At 43.5% G+C, this 13211-nt stretch overlaps 1 protein-coding gene across 1 annotated transcript; it reads right to left on the reverse strand.

The window, feature by feature from the left end:
- Window positions 1–366: 366 nt before the first annotated feature.
- On the reverse strand, window positions 367–7956 carry LOC146389412 (uncharacterized). The gene is made up of 6 exons (XM_084914366.1): window positions 7935–7956; window positions 2275–2625; window positions 2082–2198; window positions 990–1259; window positions 501–755; window positions 367–383 (listed from the first exon to the last, which is right to left on the reverse strand). The coding sequence occupies exons 1-6, from the start codon at window positions 7954–7956 to the stop codon at window positions 367–369; spliced, it is 1032 nt and encodes a 343-aa protein (XP_084770492.1).
- Between the last annotated feature and the right edge of the window lie 5255 nt (window positions 7957–13211).

Raw genomic sequence — 13211 nt, forward strand, 5'->3', positions numbered from 1 at the left:
TTACACCAATGGATCACGGATGCTTGGGCTAAGGCACCAGTCTCAAGTGTCGTCGGGGTGCTGGAGCCTATCCCAGCTGTCTTAGGGCGAGAGGCGGGGTACACCCTGGACAGGTCACCAGTCTGTCACAGGGCTTAGCACCGACCGACCAACTCAGATAAAGATGAGTGTGATCCGGGCATGCTTGATGCCAAAATCGCCCAACTGTTAAACTCCGACACTGAAGATGAAGAATTTGAAGGATTTGTGGAAGCGGAATGAACTGAAAAAGTAAGTGTATTGTTCAGTATTTTATGCAATGTTAACAATGTTGAGAGATACTCTGAATGAGTTGAATAAAGTTTGACAGTGACTGTTTTGTATTGCTTAATGCACCTTATGATCTGCAAAATACGGTAACTTCAACAGGGATATTAGTATTCTGGTTCTGATCCGTGAGGCTGCACAAACAGCTGCTTTACTTTTTGCTACTTTCTGCACTCTGACACATTTATTCTCACCTCTGACTGTGATCGACATGACTTTCTGTAGCAGGATTTCTTCACTCTCACTGTAGACAGTGCAGGTGTGGGTACCATCATCAGTGTGTTGCAGGTTTCCATTTGTCAGTGGCTCTTGATTCACCTCCTGATCGTGAGACTGGTTTTGGCCATTGTGACGCACGTGGACTTTCTTGTCTTTGTGTTTCAGGACTTCAGCTGTAAATGGCAGAATGGCAGACTGCATCCCTTTAACTACTTCCACCACCTCGGGAACTAAGGGGAGAGCAGAGGTTTACAGACCATCATCTCCTCTGCTGTGTAACCAGCAGCTCTTCACTCCTGTTTTCAGTGTTTCTCTGACTTGGAGCTGAACTGTTGTGTGTTGATGTGTGAGGCTGCACAAACAGCTGTACAGCTTTTATTCTCACATGGCTGGAAACAGCTGGACACACTCAAAGGTTTACACATCTGGGATTCACACTGTGGAAAAACAGCTGTTACACTCACCTCTGACACTAAGAGTCACTACTTCCTGTAGCAGGATGTCTGCATTTCTGTCATAGACAGTGCAGGTGTAGATTCCACGATCACTAAGTTGGGGGTCTTTCAGTTTCAGACTGAAGTCTTTAATTCTCAGAGGATCTTCATTCATCTCTGTGCGGTCTCTGTGATTCTGGTCCTTTAATAGAGACTGATTACCACCATTCTTATACACATGGACCATCGTGTTTTGATGTCTCCACTCCACTTTGACGTCCAGAGGAACATCTTTTTCTTCTGTGATCTGAAAGGACAGCTGGACAGACTCCTCCCCCTGTTTTGATGTCACATGACATCAGTGAGTGAGATCCTCCATCATCTCCTCTGCTGTGTAACCATTAGTTTTCAGTGTGTCTCTGATTTGGAGCTGAACTGCGTGTGTGCAGCATTCACGCTGACACAGCTGGAAACAGCTGGACAGACTCATGTTTCCCCTGAATGGGAGTGGGAGCTGGTTTTGATGAGGATCTGTGATTCTACATGAGCAGCTTCTTTTACTTACCAGCTGCTGTGGAGTCAAATCATCATGTTAGTTCATTTGTATAATGAGAGTGACATGACTGGATGAGTTACTATGACCTGGTGCGTATAAAACGTATAGCACTGATCAGGTGGGTAAGGCATGTGGGAGTGCCATCAAACATTGTTAGCTCTATGACTCCATCGGAGCTGGAGGAAAATATTTTGAGGTCTTCTGCAGCCTCTGATTAAGGCCTTGACTGCCCTGGAACTAAAGGGAACTTTACTGTATTTTATATGAAATTATAGTTCAATCATATTGACCTACAGATGGTCACCAGTAGATGCACTAGAATGGGGGGTAACAACTACCCTGTGAGTAGTTTAAGTATTTTGTCGTCCTCTTTGTGCTGTTTCCTTGAGAGAGCAGCATCAGTCTCCAGGGTACCGACACTTGTTTCTATTATAACCAAGTCTCTGTCTATATCACTATAACTGTGGGTGTCATGTTCAACTGGTGATGGGGAGACGATTGCTGTTGCTTTTATTTATTGAGGAACACACACACACACACACACACAGTCATACACACTTATATACCTTTTCTGCTCTTCATCATTTTATATCTATGATACATGAGGACACCAAAGCCAGCAGCCAGGAGAACCACAGGAACCAGGACAGCTGAGAGAACTATGGGCCAGACTGCAGGAGGTTCTGTAGCGCAAACACAAATTTTACTGAAATTATAACAGTATTCATGAGGATGGTGATCTCTGTCTGCAGCACTGACCTGTGACCTTCAGTTGGATATCGATCTGGCTCTGATTTCCTCTAAATACTGGGGTGTTGCAGGTGTAGTTTCCACTGTCAGAGACTGTGGGCTTCCTCAGAGTGAGGCTGAGGTCTCCAGTCTGCAGAGCGTCGGCTCTCATTGATGTTCGGTTGGTGTAACGAATGTTCTGATCTTTAAAATCGTCACCACTCTGCAGACGCACGTGGACTGTTGGGTCCTTGAGCTCCTCACGGTCCCACACTGCTGCTAAGAAGTCACTGGAAACATCAGCTGGTAACTGACAGGGCAGCAGGACAGACTCCAGCCCATCATACACCTCCACCTCCACCCCTGAGGCATGCTGGGAACCTGAGGAGAAAAATATAAAGCAGGTGAGTGCTGTGATTTTGTAACAGCTGAGAGACACAGGACACAAATGCTTCACTCCATCAGGTAGTGTTTCCTGATGGTTCACAGATGAACTAAACCGGTAAAGAGGAGCCGACTGAGTCAACAGAAGTGACCGACTCAGTAGAAGCAGACGTCCTCTGCACATGTGCAAACGTGTCAGCCTGTCTGAGTCTAAGCTGTCCCTCTGATGGACTCCACCCACTCCACCCTGCCTGTGCTGTCTTCTTTATCTCTGTTCTGATGGTTAACCTCAGGTATTTCTGCTCCTTCATGATCACCTCCCCACCTGTCTCTCATCCACACACATGTATTTTGTCTTGCTTCTACTAACTTTCATTCCTATTCTCTCCACAACATACCTCCACCTCTCCATGCTCTCCTCCACCTGCTCCCTCCTCTCTCTACAGATCACAGTGTCTGCAAACATCAGAGTCCACACAGACTCCTTCCCGACCTCATCTGTCATTCTGTCCATCACCTCTGCAGAGAACAAGGAGCTCAGAGCAGATAACTGATATGATCCCACCCCACCTTAAAACCACCTGTCACTCCTCCCACACACCTCTCTCTGTCCTCGTAGATGTCCTGCACCACCCTCACAGACTTCCTCATGCAGTACCACAGTTCCTCTCTCAGAAGTTAATCATCTGCTTCCTCTGGTCCACAAAGTAAAAGTGAGCCATGGGTGTGCATTGCTGCATTACAGTGATCCAAAACACACTGCCAATGCAATGAAGGATTGGCTCAAAAAGAAGCATATTAAGGTCTTGGAGTGGCAGAGTCAGTCTCCAGACCTTAATCCCGCAGAAAATCTGTGGAGGGAGCTGAAGGCTCAAGTGGTCAAACATCAGCCATGAAACATTGTTGACTTGGAGAGGATCTGCAAAGAGAAGTGGGGAAAAAAATCCCCCCACAGATGTGTGCAAAACGTGTTGTCAGCTACAAGACACATCTGTGATTGCCAACACAAGTTCTGCCACTAAGTACTTGTTGCATCTTCAAAAAAATAACAATAAAATAACTGAGCCTTACACAGGAGTATCGTTGCAACTTGTTTACTGAACCTTCTTTGTTCAGAACATCAGTGTCCATTTCACTGCCTCCTACAGGACACTCACTTCTTTCACTTTCTTACAACATTAATGTAATGTAATAATATACTGCCTCTCCTGGCATTACCATTGTAACAGCACACTCATTCTATCTGTTTCTTGATATGAATAACAGGAACTTAGGATGTATGTATCTATGTTCAATTCAAGATTCAAGATCCAAGATTCTTTATTTGTCACGTGCATGGTTATACAGGTATAACACGCAGTGAAATGTGACCTGATACGCTCCTCGACTGTGCAAAGAAAAAAAAGAAAAAGAGAGACACAGACAGAACTTTATATACAGTGAATGAGTATATACAAGGACGGCATTATGTGCAGCAAGTGGGTGAGTTATGTAAATAGAAATAAAATAAAATAAAACAATCTGGAAACTTACAGGTGTGTGTACATTGCGTAAGGAGGGTGTTAACGTGTTTTGTGCTATAGTGAGGCTAGAAGGATTAGATTAGATTAAACTTTATTAATCCCTCAGGTGGGTTCGGTTTCCAATAGCACAGCACCGACAGAAGTTACAGAATGTGAGCAGAAATATGCCATATATACACATATATAAATACAGATAAATAGGAATAAGAATACAAGGGAATTGCACATTTCAAGTATTAAAGTCTATTGCACTGTTGGATATTAACAAAAAGTATTGCAGAGTGAAAAGGCACTGCAGCTTAGTTGTCCCCCCCTCCTTTGTCAGGATTCAGGATGATGTGAGAATGTGGTTATGAGTCCTGTCTCAGTCACTTAAGGATGATGGTGGTGGTGGTGGTGGTGGGGGGACTTCTGCCTGATTTCAGAAGCTGGAACAGTTCGTTGCTGGGATGGGACGGGTCCTTCAAAATCTGAGTTGCTCTGGTCCAGCATCTCCTGGCGTAAATGTCCTGTAGGGAAGGGAGAGCAGTCCTGCAGCAGCATTCTGCCATACGGATCACTCTCTCTTTCTTGCGATACCACAGTACTAAAACATGTTTTGGAAAGGACTCAAATATTTACTTTATTTGTGAAAATGTGAATTAAATTAAAACATTGTTGAAATGCATTTTTCTGGATATTTTTCCATATTGTTCCTTCTCTCACTGTTCAAATAAACCTACCAGTGAAATTTTAGACTGATCATTTCTTTGTTAGTGGGCAAACTTACAAAATCAGCTGAGATTCAATTTTTTTTTCCCTGGCTGTAACTGGACGAAGGAGCTTGGAAATAAAGTGAAGCTCTCACAGTTTTGTTTTTCTGGTTTTTCTCAGTAATTTACCTTTTGCTCACTTGTGTGATTTTAACCCTTGGATGCACAACCTACCAGTACCTGCACTCTTCCACGAGTGGGGTCACAAATGACCCCAAATAGAAACAATGCATTTTGCTATAAACTCGGTTGTTATTCTTCAAAATCTTTAAAACGAAGAGTTGTAACATTCTCATATTTGAGGTATTCCTCATAAAACATGTTTGTGACATGAGGCCCTTTGCATTTTTATTTATTTTTTCATTAATTTTAAGAAATTGCAGTTTTTGTATCCTTGTATCACTTTTGTATGCTTGCTCTGCATATACTGCAGAAGCTGGGCCTTCCCCCTGAAAGGCACAAGTTGTTCATCCACTGTAACACAATCACTGAGCATGAATTTCTGCCTGCAGTTGACCAGGAACAGGTCCCATATGTAGCAGAAAGCTGCCACGTGGTTTGTTTTCAGTCGGCAGGCTCTGGTCCTCTTGTCATAAGTAAGTAAGTAAGTAAAGTTTATTTATTAAGCGCTTTTCATAGACAGGTAGTTACAAAGCGCTGCACACAGAGATTAAAATAAACAGTACGATAAATAGCAAAATGCACAATATACACAATATAGAGTTTAAATGTAAATTAAAAATATAAAAATGTAAAAAGCAAAGTGCAAGAAACGGCGAATATCTTCAAATCTTTGAATTGACATAGTGGCCTTGAACAATGGGTTATGCAGAGGACTCCCAAAAACACACCGACTGGTACATCCCAGTTCGTCTCACCTCCTGCAAGAATGGTCAATCAAATGAAGGTCAGCTTATGTTTGATTACATTTTTCCACTCTTTTCCCCTGTCTGTGGCTACTCTTCGTGCCTCCATGTTTGTGCATGTCAGCACCTCTTCTATTATATTATCAGACATGAACATCTTCCACGCATCTATTGGGGAGACAGTACTAGACCCAGGTGCAAGCCCTGGCTGACTAATTCAGAATATTGTGGCTAGAGCAGTAAGATGGGCTCATTCTGTTAGACTCAATATCCATTTCCTCTTCAGAGGACTCATCAGAGGACTCCTCCGTGTCTGACTGGCCTTGTCCAGTGGGGGGACAATAGTCTGGTCCTCTATATCTGAGATGTCCGAGTCTGAGTCAATGCCTCCGATGGGCTCTTCATCCCATCCGTCCTGGATCATTTGTAGGGCCACAGGGATCCTAGCTGGCCTCATAGCAGCCATGTTACTTTAGATATTTAAAAAAATAACATCAGAAAGGACAATGTTTGAAATGCACAGAAAACTATAAACAGGGCTGCACATAAATGGTCCTCAGGTGCGCATTCGCTGTCAAAATAAAAGACACGCACCAGATAAGAAGTTGGAACGCTCGTTTGCGTACATTAGATGTTCTGGAGGAGGACAGACATTTGTTCAGAACTCTTAAAGATGTCGAAGAAGCAAGCTCTGTAAGCAATTACTTTGGTGTTCCTCCACCGCAAAAGAAGCGCGTATTCTCAGAATTTCTGGGAATACTTTTGTTTTGACAGCGAACGCGCACCTGCAGACCACTTATGTGCAGCCCTGACTATAAATCATGTACGTTACTGTGTAAAAATTAATTCCTGATCCTTTAGAAGTGTAAGTGGGACAGTCAGAGTTGCTAAGAATGAAAGTTTCATAGAAGATTCCACAGGAACTGCTTAGGGTCATTTTTGACCCCACTTGTGGAAGAGTGGGGTAGTGATACAAAAACTGCATTTTTTGTGGCGCGGCTGCAGTAGAAGCCAACGCACCAGAGCTGCATTGGTCATCATGCTGCCCTGCATAACTAGTACTGGGTCCTGATTGGATCTATTGCATGAGAAATAGTAATATAAATTTGGTCGTTCTAAAGCACAGAAATATTTGTGATGTTTTATTTTTTTATAAAAACTTCCAGATGTTTGATTGTAGTGACTTGACCCAGGCGGTGGGAGGTTTATCAGGGATCAATGAGAATAGTTTATTTTGTCCTTGGCTGCACAAAGAACGTTTGTTTTGTGGAAAAGTATAAGTCACTAATCTGCCTTTGATCAGCTCCAGTATTAAGCTTCATCAAGCCTTAACCAAAATACCTCTGAAAGCCTGGTGGGAATTTAAAAAACAAACAAAAAACAATAAAATCTTCACTTATTCTATGTGAACTAACACAGATTTAGAATGTTTCAGATATCTACCAGACAAAGAAAATACTGAAATCCTGACACCAAGAGGGGATAAAAACACCTTGAAAAGGTTATTTGAGATGAAGACCTTTACTTCAGGAGATCAAAATATGGAATCAGAATCATGCAGGAACGATTTAATCCAAACTGAACTGAACAGCTATGTGATTAACATAGTTAACACACACGTTTCATTCTCACCAGCAGCTGTCAGACTCTATAACACAGTTTAACATGGTTATCTGACTCATCTCTGTACACTGTATAATTCATTAGGAATCCCCCCCACACACACACACATTTGTGTACATGTATCTGTACATTTTTATGTTTGAATTTGGGTTGTTTATTGTTCATGCATATAGGACTACCTTGTGTGGTAACACCCAAATTTCTCATTCGTGGGATAGTAAAGGTTCTATTTAGATTTTTAGATTTCTGTAGCTCACATTGTTATCTAACGTTATTACAAATTCATGATTAATTCTCAAGCACAAGTTGTGTTTGTTTACCTCTGAGCCTGCGTCTAAGTGTCAGTTTCCGGCTTCACCCTGAAACACTGATGCTTTAAACAGATGGATGGACTGAAACCAAAATGATGCTTCATTATTTGTAGTGTTTGCCCTGCATGAGAGCTGCAGAGAGGTAGGTTCACTCAGCAGACTGCACACATCACATCAGCCTAGCTTTAAACATGAGCCTGCATTCAAACAGGATCAGAACAACTTCCTTACCAGGTATGAGGAGCAGCAGCATAATCATCATCACCTTCGGTTACAAGTCCTGCTGGAGCTGATCCTCACCCACACTGAACCAGCAGCTCTGTGAGCAGACACTCCCAGAGACTGCTGCATAGACGTCACTTTACCTTTACTTTCCGTTCCACAGCCGGGGCATTTCCATATAATCAATCAGAAATAAATAAAATAAAACAGTGGGCGGGGATCGTGGCTCATGTTTGTTTCTGTGTCCTATGACACTTTTATTCTGGTTTTATAGATAATTTATGTGGATTTCCGGCGGGAGGCCACAGCTCAGACACTCCTTCTTCTGTGCCTACAGCCTGTCTGCTCCTGTTTCTACGATGCTGACGTCATTCCCACACCGGAGTCTGCACAGCACATTGTCAATTGTTCATACTCATAGACGGGCGATTCTAGGATCAGAGCTTTAGGGGTGCTGAGCACCCAGAGAGCTGCCCAGCCTGGCAAGATAAACTTTACTCGTCACGATGAGACTTCTTCCCCGTCTCTGTCAGTCCCTGTGTCACGGCCCGTGGCTCGGCATCCAGGGAGCCGTGGGAGGCTGCGGTGGCCACACCCTCGGGCTGGGCCGCCTCCAAATCACCTGCGTCTCATCTGAGGCAATCACCGGAGGACTTCAGCCAGCTCTGACGGCTTCTCCCCGCCAGTCTGTAAGTCTCCTCCCAGTGTGACCAGCATTCGGCGTGGAAGCCTGTCATCCTGCCGGACTGCCTCCCTCCCTAGGATTCCCTTCACGGGCACCTCTCCCCTCCAAGCTCCACGGTCCTGCTCTACCTGTAAGCCTCGGCAACTTATGAAGTCTAGCCGTTCATTTCTTGATAGACTGCGTGCTGTTAACTGTGTCTCCCCTTTCTTTTGCAGTTTCCCCACGGTCCCGATTACGGTGCTCCTGGGCTCCACGCTCCTCGTTTTCCCCCCGTGGCATGAGCCTTAGTTTTTCGTTAGCGTTGTTAAAAGATTCTTCAGTTAAATAAAAACTTGTACATAGTTCTGAGCTGCGGTGTGCTGAGTCTGCTTTGGGGTCCTGTTACCTGAACACTCCGTGTTCTGTGACACCCTGCATCCTTAAATGTCTCCAGTTGTCCCGAGTTCTCTCTGACTGTCTCCTTGGTGCATTTAAACCCGTTCCTCCCTGTCCTCATCGTCTGCTGTCTTCGTCTCCGTTATCAGTCATCATAATTTTACCCTCTCTGTGCAATCAAGATGTGACCCTGTGAACGACTCCCCAAAGCTGGTGCCAGGAGTCCAGTGGTCCACCTAAACAAAGGCTCTTACACCTAACCACATATACGTGTGTTTACTATACCATATATCAACAAGAGAAGATATGACCTCTCTCATGACCCTAGGAGGTGTGTGATCTATGCCAGAACACTCTGAAGAGGAGTGAACACACTCCCCTCTTCATCACCATCAAATCTGATAAAGCTTATTTGGATGCTGCTAAGGAAACAAAGGAAACTACTGCAAACAAAGAATGGATTGGAATAAAAAAAATACATATCCTAAGCTTAATTACTGCGGGAGAATGATGAATGATGCTCACAGTGAGTAAGAAGTAAACTGAGTGCATTTTTTGGACAGAGATTCACTTTTAATGTGTGTGTATTATATAATACAGATATATAAAAATAGACTCCAAAAATAGTCCTTGAAATGTACAAATGTACAAAATATTAATAAAAGAATAAAAATGGAGGCAACTGTGTCTATGGTACAATGTATAAAAAGATCTTTACTGCAGATACTACTATGGCTCTGCAGATTTATTTCTTTTATTTTAACTTATGTGGCCTCAGCTTGAGGTTGGCAAATCTGTCTATCACTGTTTGGTGGTCAAGTCTCTCAAGCAGTTTAACAGCTTCTGTTGTGCCTGTCACTGTTCCCTGTCTGTTTTCTTACCTGGTTCTTCCTGACCTTGTACTTTCTCCTCACGTTCCCTCTTTCCTCGCTCCCTCTTTGGACTGACAATCATACACAAATAGATTCAATTAGATGAAAGAATTACATGAATATGAAAAAAAAATACTATTAAGATCACTAACAAAAAGTCCTCTCTCAGTTTACTTTCAACCAAATAGCAAATAACCAAACCACATGAACATAAGATATAAATATTGAAACACTGATCCAACATTATCCTTTATTGACGGATCATTTGATTTACACTTTTACCTGAATGTTGCTGTTGGCTTTAATATCGGCACATATGACAAAATAAGCAGTTTCTCTCATTCCATTTCAAACAGGACAGTGGTAACAACAGCAGGCTACAGACAATTTAAAGTTTTAGATTTTAAATAGGCTGTATACATTTCAATGGGAGCAACAGGGCGGTGAAATGTCACTGATTTTACTACAGAGCAGGACGGATTGTAGAGTAGCAAACATTGTCGGAAAACACGTTTTCAACACTGCAGGTTACCTGGTGTAATGTTTTTCAGCTAAAAGGAAACATGGTCTGACTCCTACCTTACTATATAAAGAGTAACTGAAGGTTAAATGCAGCTAATACGTCCTGCTTTAAGCCAGGCACTTACACCTCCGCTCCGCTGCGTCTCAGCCACCATCGCTCTGGCAGCAACGGCGCTGAAGCACCCCCAAAAATGGGCTCACCCTCAACCTCTTAGATGGCTTCATTTAAAAACAAGATCACAAGCAGGCACACTAGGATCAGGCTGGGCTCTCCAAGTCATCAGCCTGTGAACCCTGGGAGAACATCACCATCAGTGCAGCACCCCTCCAACCCCTCCAACCAGACCTTTATGGCAGCGTCAGCAGCTGGAAGCCAATCCTCGCCAAAGGACGCCTGAAGCCCTCCTAAGTCATGACAGCTAAATCCTGAACTCCAGGTCTGACTTTGGCACAATTCCCAAAGAAGCATGACTGAGTCACTGTGACTGTGACTTCACTAACCATCCTCAGAGTCAAACACATCCTGCACAGGTGTTGTGAGACCATATCAGTGAGACCATGAAACACAGGAGAGACTTCCAGAAAAAATCAGTAAGAGTCCTGGATGGTCCCCCAATAATCTGGACCTGTTTCAGCAGATATCTGAGAGTCAACGATGTGTACTGATGGTGTCCATCCAGCCTGGCTTTGCTCAAATGACTCTGAGGAGAAGAGAAGAGCCTCCAAAGGAAAGGTGTCCATCACCAAACCCTGACCTTCTCTGACCACATGCACGTATGCAGCTGTGGAACTCAGTAAACATCAAACTCAGACTTGACATGATTACAAAGATGATTCCCAAGGTTTTTTAACTAAATGTATTTAGACCCGTCAAACACCAGTGATTATTTAAAAGCAGCTGCCTCAGAAAAAAGTAACATTTTTTCTTCTTTTTGATTTCATATCCGAGAGTCCTGTAGGCATATGTCCACACCCACATCCACCCTCATCCTCAGACAGAAGCACCACCTGTGAGCTGCTGGCAAAACACAGCCAAAACAATGAACCTCATCTTCATCATGTTAAAAATAACATCCAGCACAGTCTGCATTTACACAACACCTCCCAGCACTGACTGTATGAGAGCCCCCCTTAAGGGGGCTGGAGCCCACATACCCATCACTCACCACAGATTCACAGCTCCCCGTGGGCACAGGCCTCCCTAACTGAGACACAATTACTGCTGTTTGTCACACAGCTCACATGGAAACTCACATATGTTTATTTATGCTTTGATTTCTTTTTTATTTCTATGAGATAAACCAAAGAAAATGTGTCTGTGCTTGAAGAATAAAAATGAAGATGTCAGAGTCATTTACTGTTCACAGCCTGAGGCTCTGTGTGAAACCTTTAATGACCACTGACCCACTGTGACTGTGACTTTCCACAGTAATGAGGAACACAGTCAAACACACCAGTAAGCTTCCTGCTTAAATGTGTAACAGGCTATAAACAAAAGAGACTCAGCACACAAACACTCACATTTTACATACTTCATGTTCCCCCCATCACAAACAAAACCAACACAGACTGAAAGTTCATCACTTCCCATCATCAGTCACGGCTCGCCATCCCGACACCTTTTAAGGAAAAAGATGAAGCAGGAAAAGAAACAGAAACCGTTTCAGGAGCATCATGTAGAGACGTGTAGGATAAAAATACAAACTGAGAGTCGCAGCACTGTGCAGGACCAAAATCTGACGCTGCAGAGCAAATGGACATATATTTAAATCCACTATGAATATCTGAACATGTCCAAATGCTACAAACCTTCAGCTAACCTGTCAGTCCAACAGTGACCCAGAGCAGACATCCACATAAACAAAAGCAGGAAACACCAGAAGAAGGTGAAAGTTTTAGATGATCCATCTGAAATCTGTGGGGTGACCTGATGAGGAAGCTCATAGAGCTGCAATGTTCCTGCAAACAACATGGGCAAAAATCTAAAGGTGCTTCTACAGAGTTTGAGAAACACCTTTAGGGGTCTTCACCTGAATGCAACCAGGCTATTGTAGGTTTTTATTTTATCCCCGTTAATGTTCCAGCCCAGTTCAGGGTGATGGTGACGTTAAAGGTGGAAAGGTTCAGGATTAAGGTGAGTTTCCAGACATTTCTGCTGATCCTGTCGTTCTCTCTGGCTGTGGCTATGATGAAGCACAGGTGAGGCCACATGGATATGCTGCTGTTTTGTAGGTTTCTCTTCAGATCTGTGACTTAAAACACTGTCAGCATGTTTTATGATGGACTAGTGACACTTTAAAGTGTGATCTCACCCCAACCGGTCGTGGCCGCCCCTCCCTGAGCCTGATTCTGCTGGAAGTTTCTTCCTGTTAAAATGGAGTTTTTTCTTCCCACTGTCACCAACGTGCTTGCTCATAGGGGGTCATATGATTGTTGGGTTTTCTCTGTATGTATTATTGTAGGAGCTACCTTACAATATAAAGCACCTTGAGGCGACTTGTTGTGATTTGGTCCTGTGTCAATAAAGTTGAATAATGTCTCCATTTGGCAGAACAGGATCTGTACCCACACACCAGGAGGAGGTCACTTGTTATGATTAAGATGCAGGATTACATGGAAAAATGATCATTTAATATTGAACTTGTGATGTTGGTGTAACAGAGGGATTCTTCACTTGATGCCTGATTTTGTGCAGGTGCGTTTTGACTGAGCTCAGTCAGACGAGTAGTGAAGGCGTGGAGCAGAGGGACGTGTTGAGTGTGTAACAGGGAAGTGATGAAGCTGAAAGTGTCTCTGCTGCTCAGGCTTCAGACTCTCAGTCCTCACTCAGAC

Source organism: Perissodus microlepis, chromosome 3 (assembly GCF_051167445.1).
Source record: "Perissodus microlepis isolate ML-2025 ecotype Zambia chromosome 3, ASM5116744v1, whole genome shotgun sequence".
NCBI lineage: Eukaryota > Metazoa > Chordata > Actinopteri > Cichliformes > Cichlidae > Perissodus > Perissodus microlepis.

Bases quoted from the DNA above. Each gene is read 5' to 3' on its own strand.
- LOC146389412 (XM_084914366.1), bottom strand. From the start codon at position 7,956: ATGCTGCTGCTCCTCATACCTG. The intron at 2,626-7,934 runs GTAAGGAAGTTG...TTTTCTCCTCAG, and splicing joins GCTGCTGCTCCTCATACCTG to GTTCCCAGCATGCCTCAGGG. The intron at 1,260-2,081 runs GTATATAAGTGT...TTCAGATCACAG, and splicing joins AATGATGAAGAGCAGAAAAG to AAGAAAAAGATGTTCCTCTG.